The sequence below is a fragment of the Gopherus evgoodei genome, chromosome 7, assembly GCF_007399415.2.
Source record: "Gopherus evgoodei ecotype Sinaloan lineage chromosome 7, rGopEvg1_v1.p, whole genome shotgun sequence".
Lineage (NCBI taxonomy): Eukaryota > Metazoa > Chordata > Testudines > Testudinidae > Gopherus > Gopherus evgoodei.
Window position 1 is genome coordinate 75,120,576 of NC_044328.1, and position 21,857 is coordinate 75,142,432.

The following is a 21,857-nucleotide window of genomic DNA, read 5'->3' on the forward strand; positions in this document are numbered from 1 at the left end:
CTCAAGACCTTTGATCATTCTTGTTGCTCTTCTCTGGACCCTCTCCAATTTCTCCACATCTTTCTTGAAATGCGGTGCCCAGAACTGGACACAATACTCCAGTTGAGGCCTAACCAGCGCAAAGTAAAGCGGAAGAATGACTTCTCATGTCTTGTTTACAACACACCTGTTAATGCATCCCAGAATCATGTTTGCTTTTTTTGCAACAGTATCACACTGTTGACTCATATTAAGCTTGTGGTCCACTATGACCCCTAGATCTCTTTCTGCCATACTCCTTCCTAGACAGTCTCTTCCCATTCTGTATGTGTGAAACTGATTGTTCCTTCCTAGGTGGAGCACTTTGCATTTATCTTTATTGAACTTCATCCTGTTTACCTCAGACCATTTCTCCAATTTGTCCAGATCATTTTGAATTTTGACCCTGTCCTCCAAAGCAGTTGCAATCCCTCCCAGTTTGGTATCGTCCGCAAACTTAATAAGCGTACTTTCTATGCCAATATCTAAATCGTTGATGAAGATATTGAACAGAACCGGTCCCAAAACAGACCCCTGCGGAACCCCACTTGTTATACCTTTCCAGCAGGATTGGGAGCCATTAACAACTACTCTCTGAGTACGGTTATCCAGCCAGTTATGCACCCACCTTATAGTAGCCTCATCTAAATTGTACTTTCCTAGTTTATCTATAAGAATATCATGCGAGACCGTATCAAATGCCTTACTAAAGTCTAGGTATATCACATCCACCACTTCTCCCTTATCCACAAGGCTCGTTATCCTATCAAAGAACACTATCAGATTAGTTTGACACGATTTGTTCTTTACAAATCCATGCTGGCTACTCCCTATCACCTTACCACCTTCCAAGTGTTTGCAGATGATTTCTTTGATTACCTGCTCCATTATCTTCCCTGGCACAGAAGTTTAACTGGTCTGTAGTTTCCTGGGTTGTTTTTATTTCCCTTTTTATAGATGGGCACTATATTTGCCCCCTTCCAGTCTTCTGGAATCTCCCCCGTCTCCCATGATTTCCCAAAGATAATAGCTAGAGGCTCAGATACCTCTTCTGTTAACTCCTTGAGTATTCTATTAACTCCATGTAATGCCTTGTTTTTTATTTCTTTTTAAATGAATTATGGGCATTAAAGCAGAGGCACACAAAGGTCTGGTCTACACTACGAGTTTAGGGAGTAGCGCTGAAATCAACATTGCCAGTTCAAATTAGGGTTAGTGTGGACGCACTTCAACGGTATTGGCTTCCGGGAGCTATCCCACAGTGCACCACTGTGACCACTCTGGACAGCAATCTGAACTCGGATGCACTGGCCAGGTAGACAGGAAAAGTCCCGTGAACTTTTGAATTTCATTCCTGTTTGTTCAGCGTGGACAGCTGATCAGCACAGGTGACCATGCAGTCCCTGAATCGAAAAAGAGCTCCAGCATGGACGTACGGGAGGTACTGGATCTGATCGCTGTATGGGGAGACAAATCCGTTAGCTGAACTCTGTTCCAAAAGACGGAATGAAAAAACATTTGAAAAAATCTCCAAGGCCATGATGGACAGAGGCCACAACAGGGAGTCAACACAATGCCACATGAAACGTAAGGAAGTGAGACAAGCGTACCAGAAAGCCAAAGAATCAAACGGACGCTCCGGGACAGAGCTGCAGACATGCTGCTTCTATGCTGAGCTGCAGGCAATTCGAGGGGGAGGGAGGGGAGACACCACTACCCGTCCGTGGACTCCAATGATGGGGTACTCTCAGTCGCCATGCCTGAGGATTTTGCAGACGACGAGGAGGAGGAGGAGGAGGACGACGACGAGGTTGAGGAGAGCACACAGCACACCGTTCTCCCCAACAGCCAGGATCTTGTTCTCAGCCTGACTAAAGTACCCTCCCAAGGCGGTATCCCAGACCATGATGCTGTAGAAGGGACCTCTGGTGAGCGTACCTTTGTAAATATAAAACACGGTTTAAAAGCAAGTGTTTTTTTAATGATTAATTTGCCCTGAGGACTTGGGATGCATTCGTGGCCAGTATAGCTACTGGAAAAGTCTGCTAACGTGTCTGGGGATGGAGTGGAAATCCTCCAGGGACATCTCCACAAAGCTCTCCTGAAGGTACTCCAAAAGCCTTTGCAGAAGGTTTCTGGGCAGCGCAGCCTTATTCCGTCCTCCATGGTAAGACACCTGACCACGCCAAGCTAGTAGCAAGTAATCTGGTATCATTGCATGACAAAGCCTGGCAGCATATGGTCCTGGTGTTTGCTGGCATTCAAGCAACATCTGTTCTTTATCTCTCTGTGTTATCGTCAGGGGAGTGATATCGTTCATGGTAACCTGGTTGAAATACGTGAATTTCATTAAGGGGACATTCATAGGTGGCTGTTCCTACTGGGCTGTTTGCCTGTGGCTGAAAAGAAATCCTCCCCGCAGTCAGCCAAGCAGAGGGAGGGAGAGGCACTGGCACTGAGCTGTTCGTATTTGGCTAGCAGGGATCTTCCCTGATATCAGCCACGCGATTGGGGAAGGGTTAATGTGATTATCGCAGAGAAAAGGATGTTGGGGGGCTTCACGCTCAGCTGTCCGGGTTTGCCTAGCAGGGATCTTCCCTGATACCAGCCACGCGGTGTGGTGGGGGAGGGTCATATTCTGTTGCCTGGCGTGTTTGATGTCTAAACACCAAAGTCGCAGGCACTCAATATAAGATGCAAAAAATGACCTTGTACCGAAATCACATGTGCTATGTAATGTGAATAGTGTTGTTCACCATGAAAGAGTATACCCATTGTTCTGTAAAATATATTTTTTAAAATACTTCTCTCTCTTTTTTTCCTCCTGCAGATGCAAATGTTTCAAGCTTCCCTCCTCTGTGCCAAAGGCTATCTTGGATAAGGCGGCGAAAAAAAATGCACTCGAGATGAAATGTTCTCTGAGCTCATGCAGGCGTCCCGCACTGAAAGAGCTGAGCACAAAGGGTGGAGGGACACAATAGTGCAGAACAAGAAAGCGGACAGTGAACGTGAGGAGAGGTGGCGGCAGGAAGATCAGAGGATGCACGAAGCCACGCTGGGGCTACTGCAGGAACAAACGGACGTGATCCAGCGTCTGGTGGAGGTTCAGGAACGTCAGCTAGAGAGACAGCCACTGCAGCCCCTGTTTAATCGCCCTCCCTCCTCCCCATGTTCCACAGCTGCCTCCTCACCCAGACGCCCAAGAACGCGGAGGGTAGGCTCCAGGCACCCAACCGCTCCACCCCAGCGGACAAAAGGCTGTCAATTCAACAAGTATTGAAGTGGCCTCTTCCTTCCCTCCTCCCCGACCCCACTCGGGCTACCTTGTGAGTTATCTCCCTGTTTTTATAATCAATTAATAAAGAATACATGGTTTTAAAATGATAGTGACTTTATTTCCAATCTGTGATCGAAGGGGAGAGGGCAGTTGGCTTACAGGGAATTTTAGAGTCAACCAAGGGAGCAGGTTTTCATCAAGGAGGAACAAACAGAACTATCACATGGTACCCTGGCCAGTCATGAAACTGGTTTTCAAAGCTTCTCTGATGCGCAGCGCTTCCTGATGTGCTCTTCTAATCGGCTGCCAAGCGATTTGCCTCAGCCTCCCACCCCGCCATAAACGTCTCCCCTTTACTCTCACAGAGACTGTGGAGCACACAGCAAGCAGCAACAACAATGGGGATACTGGTTTTGCTGAGGTCCAAGCGAATCAGTAAACTGCACCAGTGACCCTTCAAACATCCAAATGCACATTCTACCACCATTCTGCACTTGCTCAGCCTATAGTTGAACAGCTCCTTACTACTGTCTAGGGTGCCTGTGTACGGCTTCATCAGCCAAGGCATTAAGGGGTAGGTTGGGTCCCCAAGGATAACTACAGGCATTTCAACATCCCCAACAGTTATTTTCTGGTCTGGGAAGTAAATTCCTTCCTGCAGCCATTTAAACAGACCAGAGTTCCTGAAGGCGTGAGCGTCATGAACCTTTCCCGGCAATCCCACATTGATGTCAGTGAAACGTCTCCTGTGATCGACCAGTGCTTGCAGCATCATTGAAAAGTACCCCTTGTGGTTTATGTACTGGATGCCTTGCTGGTCCGGTCCCAAGACAGGGATATGCATCCCGTCTATCGCCCCACCAGTTAGGGATTCTCATTGCAGCAAAGCCATCTACTATGACCTGCACATTTCCCAGAATCACTGCCTTTGATAGCAGCAGCTCAGTGATGGCATTGGCTACTTGCATGACAGCAACCGCCACAGTAGATTTGCCCTCTCCAAATTGATTCCCGACTGACCGGTAGCTGTCTGGTGTTGCAAGCTTCCAGAGGGCTATCGCCACTCGCTTGTGAACTGTGAGGGCTGCTCTCATCTTGGTATTCTTGCGCTTCAGGGCAGGGGAAAGCAAGTCAAAGTTCCATGAAAGTGCCCTTATGCATGTAAAAGTTTCGGAGCCACTGAGAATCATCCCAGACCTGCAACACTATGCGATCTCACCAGTCTGTGCTTGTTTCCCAGGCCCAGAGTTGGCATTCCATGGCATGAACCTGCCCCATTACCACCATGATCTCAACATTGCTGGGGCCCGCGCTTTCAGGTAAGTCTGTGTCCATGTCCTCATCACTCTCATCATCGCACTGCCATCGCCTCACCTGGTTTTTCAGCTTCTGGTTCTGCATAAACTGCACAATAATGCCTGATGTGTTTACAATGTTCATAACTGCTGCAGGGAGCTGAATGGGCTCCATGATTGCCGTGCTATGGCATCCGTGCAGAAAAAAGGCGCGAAAAGATTGTCTGCTGTTGCTCTGATGGAGGAAGGGGCGACTGACGAAATGACTTACAGCATTGTCACACAGAATGGCCTCCTCAAAGATTGACCTCAAAACCCTGGGTTTAGCAGGCCAATGCTCAAACCACTGAGCTATCCCTCCCCCGACTATTCACGAAGGGAGTGCGGGGAGCAAATGAATACTGAACAAATCTAGTCTCTTTATTGTTTTGCTCCACTCCATCTTTCTTATACATCTCAGGCTGGCAGCAGATGGTGCAATACGACAGCTAGCCATAGTCATCTCCTGGCTGCTCATCAGAAGAAGGTGCAATAGGACTGCTGGCCATCGTCGTCTTCCATTTACGTCCAGGTGCCCCCGACCGACCTCATCGAGCCCGGCCAGGAGCACACGTCTGCCCAGGCGCCCCCGACTGACCTCACTGAGATCGGCTAAAAGAGTACCCGGGAGTACGATGACAATGGCTATCAGTCGTAATGCACCATCTGCTGCCAAAAGGCAATGGAGCTGCTGCTGTGTAGCAATGCAGTCCCACATCTGCCAGCACCCAGGAGACATACTGTGATGGTGAGCTGACTGGGCTCCATGCTTGCCGTGGCATGATGTCTGCATGGAAAAAAGGTTGCTCTCACTGAGGGAAGGGAAGGCGACTGACGACATGGCGCACAGGATTGGCTTACTGTACTGTTCCCGCAGTTTCCGCCACCCATTGAAATTCTGGGTTGAGCTTCCAGTGCCTGATGGGGTAAAAACAGTGTTGCAGGTGGTTCTGGGTAAATATCATCAGCCACCTCCCACACACACCCTCCGTGAAAGCAATGGCAAAAAATAATTTCTTGCCTTTTTCCTGGGTTACCCGTGCAGACGACATACTACAGCAAGCATGGAGCCTGCTCAGCTCACTGTCATCGTATGTCTCCTGGGTACTGCTGGCAGACGCGGCACTGCAGCACTACACAGCAGCATCCCCTTGCCTTGTCCCTTGTTGGTAGGGGGCGCCTTGGCAGACATGGGTGCTCCTGGCCAGCCTCGGTAAGGTCACTCAGGGGTGCCTGGACAAATATGGGCAGATCATTCTCTTCAAGTTTCGTCTAATGGAAATTCAGTCCCTGCCTGGAATATCATGCCAGCTGGAGGCTTCTGCCTCAGGCTGCTATTCCAGTTGGCAGCAGCATGTGGTCACACCTACCTCACCCTGCCCCTTGCTCCCATGGCTCATGAAGCCTGGACAGTAGTAAGTAGTAGTTCAACTATAGGCTGAGCAAGTGCAGAATGGTGGTTCACTCTACTTCCCTGTAAGTCAACCGTCCTCCCCTCCCCCCTTTGATCTCTGCTTGCAGAGGCAATAAAGTCAGTGTTGTTTCAAATTCATGCATTCTTTATTACTTCATCACACAAGTGGGGGGATAATTGTCAAGGTAGCCCAGGATGGGTAGGGAAGGAAGGAAGCAACGGATGGGGTTGTTGTATGGGCATACCCTAGAATGGCATGCAGCTCATCATTTCTGTGGGATGTATGGGGCTCTGACCCGGAGCAGCCGTTTGCATCTGTGGTTCTTTAGTAGGCTTGCCTGATATTCTAGGCAGCACTGAATCTCCATTAGACAAAACTTAAAGAAGAGAATGTCCTGGGGAGTCATTCCCATTTTTGTCCAGGCGCGCCTGTCTGCCTAAGCGCCCCCGACCGACCTCACCGAGGCCAGCCAGGAACACCCATGACAGCAGCAGATGGTACAGTATGACTGGTAACCATCACTGCGAACTTGCAAAGCAGCAGACGGTACAGTATGACTGGTAACTGTCTTTGCTAACTTGCAAAGGTAAGGAGGTGCTGCTGTGTAGCACTGGAGTACCGCATCTGTGTCAGCAACATCCATCCGTTGCTTTCACGGAGGGAGGGTCAATTGATGACATTTACCTATAACCACCTGCGACAAATTTTAGCCCCATCAGGCACTGAGAGCTCAACCCAGAATTCCAATGAGCAGTGGAGACTGCGGGAACTGTGGGATAGCTACCACAGTGCACTGCTCCAAAAGTCAACGCTTGCCATGGTTCTATGGACGCATACCGCTGAATTAACGTGCTTAGTGTGGATGCACGCACTTGACTTTATACAATCTGTTCCCAAAAATTGACTTCTGTAAAATCGGAGTAATTTCATAGTGTAGACATACCCAAAGAAGGGACCCATAGAAACATAGGGCTGGATGGAACCGCATACAAGAATGAAAACAGGATCAGAATGACTGGAGATAGGGAAAAGAGCTATAAAAATATACTCTGCAGTACAATAGTGGCAAAACCAGCACATTGGTAGTGACTAAAGTTATCACCACCTGGCTGCAGTTTAGTGACCTATGTGAAATGAATTTTGTGGCTCAGTCTGGCTGCGAAAGAACAGATGCCTTGATAATATCCACTCTCACAAATGGTTCTCCTCTTAGCTGCATCATCAGAAAGAGCAAGGACTGAATGGGCATGGAGAGAGAAACTTTTGATTTTCCTACTCCAACTAAGGTAGATGCATATGATAGGGTAAGGGGGAGAGAAGCATGCACTGAAGAAACCCATGGCTACACCTGCATTGTGCAGTGACAACCTGTGTCTAGGATTGTCAGAATGAACCTTTTCCCTACCACTAAATTCACACAAAATTGTTATTATTATTACTATTGTTAACAGATTTAAAGTAAAGGCTCAAAGCTTCCAAAAGCTATTTTCTACTAAATAACTGAAGAGTCTGAAATTGTGCCATCCAACATAACCCTTAAAGTCAATGCAAAAGTAATGGTCATAGCAGATGGACTTTGTTTTGGAAAATTCAACAGAATAAACTGCACTGATAGGACAGAAGAGGCACGGGCAAAAGATGACAAAAAGGATTTAATACAAATACACATATGACATCATCATGGGATGCAATGGAGTTGTGAGCATCACCAATCCAGCACCCAAAGTCAGACCACAGAAGCTCACTGAAGAGCAGTTCACTTTGGAGGGAATGTACCTCTCCCATAATGCACATAAAGACTAAATTTTTCCAAGCCATGAATTCTAACAGCATTAACAGTCATTACCATTGACTGGTTCCCCAGTAACCGATCTGCTTCCCCAGGAGGGACTGAATACCTGCTCATAGGTCAGACACTGGTCAGTCAGGATCTCCAGCAGAGGGGCTGCATTGCTGTCTCTTCTCTTGAACATCTCCCGAACAATAGAGAGCAGGTTCCAGATCCCCTCAGGCTCTCTCCCTCTCAGAGGACGCAGGAGACATGCCCACTCGGCAGCGGCTGGTGGCTCCGTGGAGGAGAGGTACATAGAGTTCACATCACTGAGAGAGTGAAAGGGGAGGGAGAACAGGAATGAAGACAAGACAAAGCACAGCAACACAAAAATAGATTCTGGGCCATCAAATATTTGCATCTTGAGAAGGGCTTTGACAAATGTGTATCACTTAAGAGTAAGCATAACAGGAGTCAGACAGGAACAAGCAAGTTATATATATACATTGTGAAAAGACTAAAGTACTAGAGAGGGTTTTTATCTACTGAGACTCAACATTGCAACAGACATGCAGACAGAGAACATTACCTGGGAGAGTGACCCCACAATTAAGCATCCTTAGTTTCATGGCACGATGCTCACTTATACACCATACAGTCCATGTAGAAGCAAAGGAGAGCACTCCCATGGACTCTGAGTCCATGTTCCGCAACCCTTTGTAGGCAGGGATACAGTCCTTACTCTGAAGATGACGCAGTTTACCTGAAGACAACAGGAGAGGGCCCACAGAATTTGTGAAGGGTTTTCTTTATGTTGTCACTTAAAGTAGATTCATCCAGGTACCAGGTGCTTTGGTCTGAGGCTGAGGGACCAGCAGTGGGATCTTGAGAAAGAACATACACAGTTTGCAGGTGTCGGAGAGATGCAGTCTACACCCCATAACCCAAGAGATTGCAGGCCGCACATAAGCAATGCACTTTAACTTCATCCCATCCAGAAAGCAATAGTCTCAGCACTGTTCACGGGGCCTGGAAACATATTGCAGACATTGCACAATGGGTTAATGGAAAATATCTTCCATTAAAAACAGCTAAGCTGTGCAGTATCTAAAGATTCCACACCATGCCTTCTCATCAGTCTGCAGCACCAGCAGTTCCCTCCAGCAACTCTGTTTACACATATACTTATCCCCTTTCCTTGTCTTCCCACAGCAATCTCAGGAGCAGTGTCCCAATAATTCAGTAACATCACCCAAGGGAGAAATATCTGCTCCCATCCTTGAGGCAGATAACAGAGAATCAAATCAGACAAAAACTATCCAAATTACCTGGGGCTCCACACACTGTGTTGATGGCAGTGGATTGAGACGATAACAGCTCATCCAGTAGGCGCTGAGCAGTAGGAAGAATCTAAAACACAAGAGAAACATGTTGAATGTGACTTGAAAGTAAATCTGCATATCTTGTCTTGTCATAACAGACCAAAAAGCTACTGTGATTTTCATTATTGTTACTGAGGAACTGTCGGCTTGTCAGAGCAGTTTAAAAACACTTCAATCCAGGTTACCCTTTAAGGCTCCTTTCCTTGTTTTCAACCCAGAGGTTCCTGCATGCTGGACACATGTAATATTCCTTTTAAAAAAAAGGAGAGTGGAGGGAACGCCATGTGCTATTGCTGACACCATAGTATAACCCTAGCCATTCCACTTTTTCACCTTTCTTCTTTTTAATGTAAACCTTTATGCAAAGTTTGCATCCTAACAAGTAAAACAAAGTAATACAAAAAGGAGTAGCCAATCAAATCTTCTTGGGGAGAGTCGGAGACAGCAGTAAAATTCCAAGCTTCTCTTTTGAGTGGCTGCAGTTGAGAGGTCACTACCACCATTTTCTTGTACCCACTATATAAGGTTCCATTTCTTATTCCCAACTCGTTCCCTAAGAAGCTGAATAGCACTGTCTCCAGGTGATTTGGAGATTTAAATCCTAGGTTTAGTCCGGGCTTCCTAGGAGCCACAATGCAGGGAGGAAGGCTGGCATTCCTAATTTTCAAACTAGTACAGGGCTGCAGTCTTGGATCCATTTGTTACCAGGATTCATGCTCACAATAAGCACAATGGATAATGAAGATAGCTCAGATTTAAGAGTGATACAACAGAGGGTCAAAGACAGGCCTCCTCTCTCAACCCACCCCCACTTTCCACAGCAAAATGCTGGGGTAAAGGTGATCGTGTACCTGAGACTAAAGCATAAAATACTCACTGCACACCCTCCTACATAGTCAGAAATTTGTGAATGATATGGGCCAATCTTCGCTTATAAAAAGACTGAGGGAAAACAATATCCACAACTGTTCAGTGGGGACATTTCATATCTATGAGGCACCTGGAGAAACAGCCTAGGCATTAGGCGGCTCTTGCAGCTTTCCCATTACTATATTTTGCAAGATGTAGAGAGGTGAGAAATCCAAGAGGTAAGAGATCACTTGCTAAGACAACCTCACATATTGAAGGCTGCAGCACTGAGGAACAGCAGCAGGAAGGGAATATTCACTACATGCAACAAGTGCCTGAGGGAGCAATACCTCAGCAAAATAAAATTGTGTGCTTAACTGAAATAGAGAGACTGTGTTCCCCAGTGCAGGTAGCCCTCAGAAGGAGAACTGGGTAACAAATTCCAAATGCTCAACATCAGGACTTTCTTTTTTCACAGCATAGACATCATCTTCAGAGAGATTATCTCAAGAACTCCACCTGTTACATTCATGCTCCAGAGGACCACTTCTCTTCCACATTTGTGAGTAAATAGCTTCCCCGTGGCAATATTTCATCAGCTGGAAATAAGGAGAAAAAGCCACCTCATGTGACACTCAGCTCTCCGTTGACCACCAGTGGTTCACAGAACCGATGTTGTATACACAAAGTCTTCACAAGCAGCCACATCAAGACACCTTAATCCCCAACACTCTGGGGATTATGGGATGAATTTGGGGCATTCCCTCCCTTATCGAAGGCCCTTTGCGAAGTGAAAATGATCCAAGATTACATTAAACAGATTAAGACAGATTTTCCAATAAAGCCTAAAACCTTCCTGTTGGACAACATCCCATCAGATCATCTGGTAAAACGGCAATAATTTAAACATCCAGCTGTTCCTGGGGTCACAGCAGGCATGCACTATTGGAGGAGACGATACACCTTCCATTATACCAACCAGACAGCTCATTCATTGCTAAGGAACAACTAAACAGCAGCACTACTCGTGTTTCCAGATGCCTTTTTCTAATCACTGCCCAAATACTTAAATCCACAAAATCAGGAGGGGGGCGAGAAAGGCTGGTTCTCTTACATACTCCAGCAGGAAGAAATGTTACTGCTTCTGGTTCACGGTCGAACTACAGCAAATGGACAGTACCTGTATGTTATTGTCTTTACATTGATGTGATTGCTCTAGTTTTTGCTCCTAAGCAGTGTCAATGCTTTTTTCCCCCACTTTGAACTTTAGGGTACAAAAAGTGGGGACCTGCATGAACACTTCTAAACTTAATTACTAGCTTAAACCTAGTATGCTGCCACCACCCAGAATTTAGTGTCTGGCACACTTTCTGTTCCCCCAAAAACCTTCCCTGGGGAACCCAGACCCAAACTCCTTGGGTCATAAAACAAGGAGAAATTAACCATCCCCTCCTTTTCCCCCCAGACTTTTCCCCTCCCTGGGTTGCCTAGAGAGGCTTCACACCGAGCCAAACTCCTTGGATTTTAAAACAAAGAGGAATTAACCATCCCCCCTCCTTTTCCCCCACCAATCCCTTGGTGAGTTCCGACCCAATTCCTTGGATCTTAAAACAAGGAAAAATCAATCAGGTTCATAAAAAGAAAAAAAACTTTCAATTAAAGAAAGAAAAGGTAAAAATTATGTCTGTAAAATCAGGATGGAAAATGCTTTACAGGGTACTCAGATTCATATAGACCAGAGAGACGACCCCCCGCCCCCAGCCTCAGATTCAAAGTTGCAGCAAAAAGGAGGTAAAAAACCTTCCAGCAAAAAGACACATTTACATGTTGAGAAAACAAAACATAAGACTAATCCGCCTTGCCTGGCTACTGCTTACAATTTTGAAACATGACAGACTGATTCAGAAAGATTTGGAGAACCTGGAATGATGTCCCGTCCCTCTCAGTCCCGAGAGAGAACAAACCAAAGAAAAAGCACAAACAAAGACTTCGACTCCACCAAGATTTGAAAGTATCTTGTCCCCCTATTGGTCCTCTGGTCAGGTGTCAGCCAGGTTTACTGAGCTTCTTAACCCTTTACAGGTAAAAGAGACATTAACCCTTAACCATCTGTTTATTACAAGCAGTTTAATACTTTTAGTGGTTGGAGTCTTACTTACACTGTTCTTATTAAAGTTCCATGAGTTACTAAAGGTGCTTTGTGCACATTTTAAGTGTCCTTACCCATAGTGGAAATAAGCTGTGCACCCACTGTGCACTGAATAAACATACTTTCAATAACAGAGGAAGCAGGGGGATTGAGAGGTTTAGACCAATGTTCCTCAACTTTTCCAGGTTAGCAACCCTTACTCTCAGTTCAAACTTTTCAAGATCTCCTTACATTTACTATAAAGGCAAGAATAAAAAAAAAAATATCACCAACAACAATAAGCCTAGTAATTTGTGTGCGTTTCAAGAGGCAGACAGACAACACTTGGCCTTGAAGGGTAAGGCTCTGTGCAGGAGTGAGATTTGTAGTAAGTAAAGGCCCTGATAAAGGCCCAGTATGAGGCCTGAGGCCTGAACTAAAGTAATGGTCAAGGCTTTGCTAATAAAAAGCAAAGTTAACCTGTGAGCCAAAGGCAGGCCCTGCTCACAGAAGCTGGCAAGGAAAGGGCTGATACTGTATAAACATATATCCACCTAGTATTGAAGTATAAACACGGTACCAGAACACCCTATACTGGAACATTAAACAGATAACAAGGAACAGGCCGACCCATCCCAATGACAGGGGCAAAAGGGTAATATGATGGATAGAGTTGTTTTGCTCGAACCAACATGTACAAGGTGAGAGGTGGCACCTGACTATGTAGAGGGGTTGTACCTGGCTACGTAGAAGGATTGCACCTCAATACGTCAGGAGTGATGTGTAACTTGTTTGTACCTGTGTATAAGAATGCATCCCTGGGGCGGTGTCTGGGTCCGGCTGAGAGGGCAGTGGAAAGTCCCGCCAATGACTGAGCCAAGTCCATTGCCAAGAGGCACTTTCTCGTAGTATGCCCGGTAGACTAAGTAATCTATGGGGAACTGCCATTGTGCCCATACGGCAATAAACCTGGCCGACGTGCCTTCGAACCTTACTAGACTCTGTAGTCATTGGGGGTTCTCTTCAGGTCTGCTGCGTCAGCTATCTGCGCAGAGCTGGGACAGCACACAGAGGGAACACACGCACGCAGCCGAGTGATACCAACATTGAAGAGGGCAGAGCAAATACACTGGTAGCATCTGACAACAAGATTTTCTTTGCCAGCTGTACTAAAATTTTCAACCCTTATCAGCTCCTGAACCACTGGTTAAGAAATATGTAAAAACCTTACATCTCATCCTCGATGGTTTGAATGCAGCCCAGACTGGTAGAGACTAAAAGTTATTATGATCCAATGACTGTTCAGTGCGAAAGTACTCATGGAAAGCATCACAAAGCGAATCATAGCTGTCCTCTGCTTTGCAAGCCTCAGCAGAGATGGCAAGATTGAACAGCTCAGAATCAGAAACTGAACTATCCTTTCACCCTTACAGGTGAGGTGGCCTCTTTAAATTAGGGCTGAAAGACTGGTGAGGCAGGGTGGGGAATCCTTCACTTTCACTGGCTATGCTGTATATGTTCTGTAGACAGTTCTCAGGGCTGTCAAATCAGGCAGCTTTCATCAGCACTAAATTGATACACAAAGAGGCAACAAACACTGAATTGTACTTTGAACACTATGCCCTTCCCCTTTGTTAATTTCTTTTGTTTTGGCAGATGTATGATCTTCATAACCAAGAGCTACACACCCGTTTATGCCCATGTGATATCCAATTTCTTGAGATGACTAAGCATCACTCTCCTCTCCCCTTTTAGGACACAATTCTAATCCTTTACCGGACAACAAATAAGTATTAAACCCTGTGGCAAACAAAAAAAGAAAGCCTTCCCAGTTATTAGAAAGTGATCAGATACACTAATTGGTTATTTGGGAAGGAAAACATTACAGGCAGAGATCAAAGTAATCCAGGAGGATCTCAGTTTAACAGGGTTCCATCGGTATAGGATTGTCTCCACTTACCTGTTGTGGGAGTTCACTGATCAGGTACTGAGCAAATTTCTGTAGCTGATCTCTTTGCAGCCGAGACAAGGACTCTGAAACAGGTGCTCGCAAGCATACTGCAGATGCCTGGAGAAAGAGGAGAGGAGATGTACTACTATCAACAAGGTCAGACAGAACTAAGCCCTGTCCACCAGATGACTGAATCAGTGCTAGTAACAGCCATGTGTAAGCACAGGTGTTTCTAGTAGGATCCTAGCACAGGTTCCTGGCTCTATGTGGATATGGATTTTTCTTGTAATCATGTAAGACAATGCTGTAGCCTAAACTCAAACCATCTATGGCTTGGTTTTATAGAATCTGTTTTTAGGAAAAGGATCCTTGTCGTGGAAATGCTGCAAACAGCTGTGCATAAGCTCTGTTGTAGTTAGCAGCTGCACAAAGACTGGCAGAGAGTTCACAAACAAACCTCTAAAACAGGCCATTACTTTTCAGCTTTTGGCAAAGGAAACAGCTCTGTGGATCATCACTCATTCCACTTACACTGTTAGATGCTTATTCATTCTAATTCTAAATTCAATTTTTCTTCATTACGGGCTTTTAAAAAATATACGAGAGACAGCAAAAGCCAATTCCACAAATTTTTTCACTGTGCAGAACAAGATCTCCTAGCAGAAGCCACCTAAATGTAAACTGGAATAAAGTGAGAGCATTTCAATGAGTAAGACAGCATTGATAATTGGTTTAGTTCTGTATCTGAGTATGTCTGCATATAGCAATACCCTTTACATGAAGCTTCCTTTCTGCACTCAGTGTATGCAAACACCACAATGCTCTCAATAATGAGCAAAACCTCTCTGGTGGGAGAGATGCTGGTTTGCTTTTGTCACACAGGGGGCTCCAAACCTTCTTCTGCCTAATGCTGTGAATCAGGAAAGCTGCTGCCTACTCTCAGCCTCTCACATGAACTTTTCAACAGAGAAACCATTTCAGAGCAGAAATTGGGTTTAATACACTCGGCTGCCACCTGGAGACTAAAGGCAGCAAGTATCAGTTTAAGCTCATGATGATTATCCATTGTGAAATACCAGTGATAAACTATTAGTGAATTTCAACAGGTAATTAGTATCTATTTATGTATCTAGAAGGCCTGGGATTGATTAAAAACCACTATGGACCATAACTGCTCCATGGCAATGCAGAATCTTCTTTTCCTTTCCACAATCCACACTCAAATCCCTCTTTAAAATGTTTTTTTGCAAAGCTTCTCAAAAACAATCCTCTAAGCAGATAAATCTGCAACAAAAGACTAGACCCTCCACATGTATATTTTGTGTCTTAACATTATATTCTGCCCATTTTCAACTGGAGCACCTTGGGGCAAGGAGTGCCACTTCATTATGTTTGTACATTGCCATGCACATGGCTGGCACTAATGAAAAAATCAAGACTCACAGTTTGGGTGTCAGACTGGCAGGTGGCAGACACCCTACCCACAGCACAGCATGTTAAATGATTGAGTGCATACGAAGACCAAGATTGACTGAAATACAACTCAGGATGATTGAACAGCACAACAGCTTTCAAATCCCAAGAAATCCCATGCTTGCAAAGACTTCCAGCACAAGATTTACTCCACTGCTGACCCTTTGCAGATTGAAGGAAGAAACATTAGGGAAACATTAAACAGGGCAGAGTGAGACATCTTATCTAATCACAGTGGGATGCACAATATCAACTTTAGATTCAAACTGTGAATGCATAGGGCCTGCATTACCATACAAAGACTCCAGTCTCAAAAGCTGCATGACTCACAACTGTCATGTCCTTAGATAAGGAACAGTCAAGAATAACTTCACTGGAGAGAACCAAGCAGGGGTCACGTTATGGAGCTTCCATCCAAAACCCCTAGTCATTACAGGAGGATACATAGAGACTGACAGAATTGTATTTAAAGGCCTACGTTGTGTATCCGGAAGAGACAGAGGGCCACGACATGGGCACACCACTTGGCTCCAGCTCCACAGGTACAGCTGCATGAGGTGATCCTGCATCGATCAAACATCACTGCCACGTTGTATGCACCTTTTGGTGGCACCATCTGCGGAGGTACCACGGTGGCACTCAGGTGGAAACCTGTGAGAGAATAGGCCAAAGTTACTATCCCCTGCGCATCAGTGTGTGACACTGTGCAGAATGCAAAGGAACACTTGTGCGTGTGCATTTTAACATTGTACTTTAATGTTAAACAGTAAAGTTCTTCTGATTATTAGAACAGCAATCACACTGGGACAGCAACTTGTTAAGTTTCCAGCACCGGGCTCTTCCCATTTGGCTGTCAGATGTATATCACATTTTAGAAGCAAGTCATCTATACCTTGCAAGAGATTCAGAAATACCCGTTTTAATCTAAAATGTTAATCTATAGTCAAGGAAAGCCAGGCAAGCTTGTACGAAAAATTGTGGAACTTTTATTAGCAGAGATGTTCAAGGCTGGACTAGGCACTTGCATTAGGCATGGTACAGGATGACTTAATTCAGCCCTGCTATATTGAAGATGAATCAGCTAGAGGAACCCTCAGATGCTACTGCCAAACCAATGATTCTAAGAAAAAACTTCTAACCAGATCGAAGTTCAGAATGATGAAATGAGTAAAATGGGGCAGCTTTGTGTTATGCATGAGTACCTGCTAGCAGGGCCGGCTCTAGCCATTTTGCCGCCCCAAGCACAGCGGCACGCCGCAGGGGGCGCTCTGCCGCTCGCTAGTCCCGCGGCTCCGGTGGACCTCCCGCAGGCGTCCCTGCAGAGGGTCCGTCCACTGCAGCTGCAGGACCAGCAGACCCTCCGCAGGCATGCCTGCGGGAAGTCCACCGGAACCGCCTGCCACCCTCTCGGCAATCGGCAGAGCACCCCCTGTGGCATGCCGCCCCAAGCACGCACTTGGCGTGCTGTGGCCTGGAGCCAGCCCTGCCTGCTAGCACTTATTCCACTACAGAAACCACCAAACAAGCCAGGAATTATTGCTCCAGAAGGATTAAAAGTAAGTCCATGCTTCCTTGTGATTTTGTAGATATTCTATTTTTATAACTTGTATTCTCTGGCACTAAAGCATCTTCTTGTCTGAAACTAAAATAAATGGTAAAGAGAAATTCCAGTGACCTTTCAAAAATAAATCAATCTAATTATTCCATGAGAAAACATAGAAGGAATTCAATTACATATTTACTAGGGATGTCAAACAATTTAAAAAATTAATTGCAATTAATCGTGCGATTAATCATATTGTTAAACAATAGAATATCATTTATTTAAATATTTTGGATGTTTTCTACATTTTCAAATATATTGATTTCAATTATAACACAGAATACAAAGTGTACAGTGTTCACTTTATATTTATTTATTTTTTATTACAAATATTTGCACCATAAAAAACAAAAGAAACAGTATTTTTCAATTCACCTAATACAAGTACTGTAGTGTAATCTCTATCATGAAAGTTGAACTTACAAATGTAGAATTAGATTAAAAAACTGCATTCACAGATAAAACAATGTAAAACTTTAGAGCCTACAAGTCCACTCGATCCTATTTCTTGTTCAGCCAATTGCTCAGACAAATAAGTTTGCTTACATTTGCAGGAGATAATGCTGCCCGCTTCTTGTTCTGAATGTCACCTGAAAGTGAGAACAGGTATTCACATAGCACTGTTGCAAGATATTTACATGTCAGATGCGCTAAAGATTCATATGTCCCTTCATGCTTCAACCACCGTTCCAGAGGACATGCTTCCATACTGATGATGGGCTCTGCTCAATTACAATCCAAAGCAGTGCGGACTGATGCATGTTCATTTTCATCATCTGAGTCTGATGCCACCAGCAGAAAGTTGATTTTCTTTTTTGGTGGTTTGGGTTCTGTAGTTTCCGCACTGGAGTGTTGCTCTTTTAAGACTTCTGATAGCATGCGCCACACTCATCCCTCTCAGATTTTGGAAGGTACTTCAGATTCATAAACCTTGGGTTGAGTGCTCTAGGTATCTTTAGAAATCTCACTTTGGTACCTTCTTTGAGTTTTGTGAAATCTGCAGTGAAAGTGTTCTTAAAAGGAACAACATGTGCCGAGTCATTATCCGAGACTGTCATAACATGAAATATATGGCAGAATGTGGGTAAAACAGAGCCGGAGACATACAATTCTCCCCTCCAAGTAGTTCAGTCACAAATTTAATGAACGCATTTTTTTTTTAAATGAACATCATCGGCATGGAAGCATGTCCTCTGGAATGGTGGTTGACGCATGAAGGAACGTACAAATGTTTAGCATATCTGGCACAAATACCTTGAAATCCTAGCTATAAAAATCCCACGCAAACGCCTGTTCTCACTTTACGGTGATATTGTAAAGAAAAAGTAGGCAGCAGTATCTCCCGTAAATGTAAACCAACTGTTTTTTCTTAGCAATTGGCTGAACAAGAAGTAGGAGTGAGTGGACTTGTAGGCTCTAAAGTTTTACAAAGTTTTGTTTCTGAGCGCAGTTATGTAACAAAAAAAAATCTAGATTTGTAAATTGCACTTTCACAACAAAGATTGCACTACCGTACTTGTATGAGGTGAACTGAAAAATACTATTTCTTTTATCATTTTTACAGTGCAAATATTTGTAATAAAAATAATATAAAGTGAGAACTGCACACTTTGTATTCTGTGTTGTAACTGAAATCAACAGTGCATACCCATTCTCTTCATAAGGCAACTTCCTCTACAAATACTGTTTACTCACTGAGACATTTTAAATGCCAGGAGCAGGAAAAGGCTAACAAAGCATGTCAATCCTTTTCAAATGTCTCTTGAAGACCTCTGTCACCTGGGCATATCCTTTTTTAGCAATGAATATCAGTCTCAACTCCTTTAATGTAGCCTCAATTAAATTCCTCAGACTTGGTATCTGTGCTCTTTTCTGCCGCACCACCTCCAAAATAATAATATTCAGCCTTGAAGATTCCGACACATTCACTGCCCTAGGATGACAAAAAAATTGTATTTTTGGACAGGTATGTAAAATTGTTCTCCCAGAAGCATTAGTGTCAGGGTGGGCAAGCAGACTGCACACTCAGGCTATTGAAATTGTATAATGATTTACAAGACTGTTATGAAGACTGTTATGACGACTGTACACAATATTCTCTAACAATTCATATACAGTGTAGTACCTCTTGCTTGGTACTTAATCTCTATGCTAAAACAAACTTGCTAGTACCTTGTTTATCTTTTTTATTGCTGCTGTGCACTGGGATTCAAATCCTCCTCCTGATCTGGGTGATTAATGCATTTGAATGCCACCCAATCACTAAGGCGGCAGAAAAATGTGAAACAAAATCAAAATGAAAGGAAGCATTCACCACAAAATTACCGCTCATCACCAGCTACAAGTCTAATTTATGCTCTACATTTGGATGCTACAGCTCAAATAGTCTCTTCACTACTCTAGGAAATATATCAGCAGAGACAACAAAAATTAAGCATGTAATAAGTCTGAGCTGCAGCAATACTCAGCTTATGCATGCCAGGAGAGCCATCAGAAGAATTCCAGAGAACAAGGACGGACATGGTAACACCTTCATGTCAAGAGCTTGTAGTGACACTTTGTGTGTATATGAAGAAAGATCACTTACAGAAGTTTGGGGAGGGGAGAATGGTTCTAATAGCAAGGGAGGAGGAAAGTCCTGTAGTATCTTAAACATTCAACAGCCATTTCAGAGATCAATCTTATTGTACCCATCCGTTTGCTTAGAAGATCACACTGCATCACAATTGCGATTTCTCCCCTCTCTGCTAGAAAGCATGCCCACTGCACACCTGGTTGAGCTGGGCACCTTTTAGAAGGCTGTAGAAACACAAAGAACTGTCTCTCTCCCTCTCGCTCTCCACTTTACTCCTATATTTGTTAATATGCCATTTTTCTACACATCCCCAGAAGAGCACATTACAAGGAGCTATATACTCCTATACATTCATAACTTCCAAAATCAGGTACAAGAAACTGGAGGCTATCTGCCATCCCCGCAAAAATGCAATGGCTCCAGCAAGCTAGTTATGAAGGAAAGTGCGTAAGTGTTCAGTCAACAAGTATGCAGATCATGTGGCATTTTTTTGAGTTTGACACCAAAGAAGATCATTCCGAATATCTAAACACCAAACCATCGAGTTACTTTCAAATTTGACTGCTAAGGGCTTAGCTACACTGGAGAGTTGCAGCGCTGGTGGTGGCTTTACAGAGCTGCAACTCACACACCGTCCACACTTGCAAGGCACATCCAGCACTGTATCTCCCTGGATACAGCGCTGGCTGTACTCAACCTCTGCCTGGGGAATAATGACTGCAGCACTGGTGATGCAGCGCTGCTCCGCCAGTGTGGCCACCAAAAGCGCTGTTATTGGCCTCCAGAGGTATTCGGAAGTATCCCAGAATGCCTTTTCAGCCACTCTGCTCATCAGTTCGAACTCTACTGCCCTGGCCTCAGGTGACCCGCCCTTTAAATGCCCCGGGAATTTTAAAAATCCCCTTCCTGTTTGCTCAGCCAGGTGTGGAGTGCAATCAGTGAATCTTTCCAGGTGACCATGCCTCCACGTGCCAAACGAGCCCCAGCATGGAGCAATGGGAAGTTGCTGGACCTCATCAGTGTTTGAGTGGAGGAAGCTGTGTCGTCCTGGCTGCGCTCCAGCCACAGAAATTACGATACCTATGGGCAGATATCAAGGGCCATGCTGGAAAGGGGCCACGACTGGGACGCGCTGCAGTGCAGGGTTAAAGTGAAGGAGCTGTGGAGTGCCTATTGCAAAGCCCGTGAGGGAAACTGCCGCTCTGGTGCTGCCCCTAAGACCTGCCATTTTTACAAAGAGCTGGACGCAATACTTGGGGGTGACCCCACTGCCAATCCGAGGACCACGATGGACACTTCAAAGTGGGGGAGGGGAGGCAGGAGGGGGGAGGAAACCGAGAGTGAGGGTACTGGGGTTGGGGGAGACACCCCGGAGTCCCAGGAAGCATGCAGCCAGGAGCTCTTCTCAAGCCAGGAGAAAGGTAGTCAGTCACAGCAGCCGGTACTTGGTGAAGGACAAGCAGAGGAGCGGTATCCCAGTAAGCGGCTTTTATTTTCAGGATGGAAATATTTCAGTAGAAGAGGGAGGGTTAGGGCTGCATGCATGTATGCCTAGATGTGGAATAGCCCATTGATGTGGTCGATCACGTCGCAGTAATCGGCCTTGGTAATCTCTTCAAAAGTTTCTGCCAGAGCGTGGGCAATGTGCTTGCGCAAGTTTATTGGGAGAGCCACTGTGGTCCTTGTCCCAGTCAGGCTAACGCATCCGCGCCACTGTGCCGCGAGGGGTGGGGGGACCATTGCTGCGCACAGGCAAGCTGCACAGGGGCCAAGGCAGAATCCGCATTGCTGTAGAAGACCCTCCCGCTCTTCCCAGGTGACCGGCAGCAGTGAGATATCTTGCAGGATCAACTCCTGTGGAAAATGTTGGGAGACTGTTCAATGTAGGTGCCCTCTGCAGCTGTTTGCTTTCCCCAATGCACAGAAACCCCAGTACAGCCCAGAAGCAATCATTCCCCCTTCCCAGGTGACCCGCAGCAGCGAGATATCTTGCAGGATCAACTCCTGCGGAAAATGTTGGGACACTGTTCAGTGCAGGTGCCCCCGGCAGCAGCTTGCTTTCCCCAACGCACAGAAACCCC

The 21,857-nt window shown here is 45.2% G+C and overlaps 1 protein-coding gene across 9 annotated transcripts in view; it reads right to left on the reverse strand.

Moving 5' to 3' along the window:
• The window catches only part of ZSWIM8 (zinc finger SWIM-type containing 8), a 134,715-nt gene that overhangs the window by 39,237 nt on the left and 73,621 nt on the right, over positions 1 to 21,857 (reverse strand). For 8 of the 9 annotated variants that reach the window (XR_004001200.1, XM_030568850.1, XM_030568851.1 and 5 more), the window contains 5 exons: positions 16,077 to 16,249; positions 14,135 to 14,242; positions 9,144 to 9,225; positions 8,579 to 8,699; positions 7,943 to 8,144 (listed from right to left, as the gene is read on the reverse strand). Coding sequence is in view for 8 of the 9 variants with exons in the window: in XM_030568850.1 (XP_030424710.1) it covers positions 7,943 to 8,144; positions 8,579 to 8,699; positions 9,144 to 9,225; positions 14,135 to 14,242; positions 16,077 to 16,249 (686 nt within the window). In the remaining variant the exon portion in view is untranslated. Of the gene's footprint in view, positions 1 to 7,942; positions 8,145 to 8,404; positions 8,548 to 8,578; positions 8,700 to 9,143; positions 9,226 to 14,134; positions 14,243 to 16,076; positions 16,250 to 21,857 lie in introns of those variants that run through there. The other variant, XM_030568857.1, reaches the window with a different exon arrangement.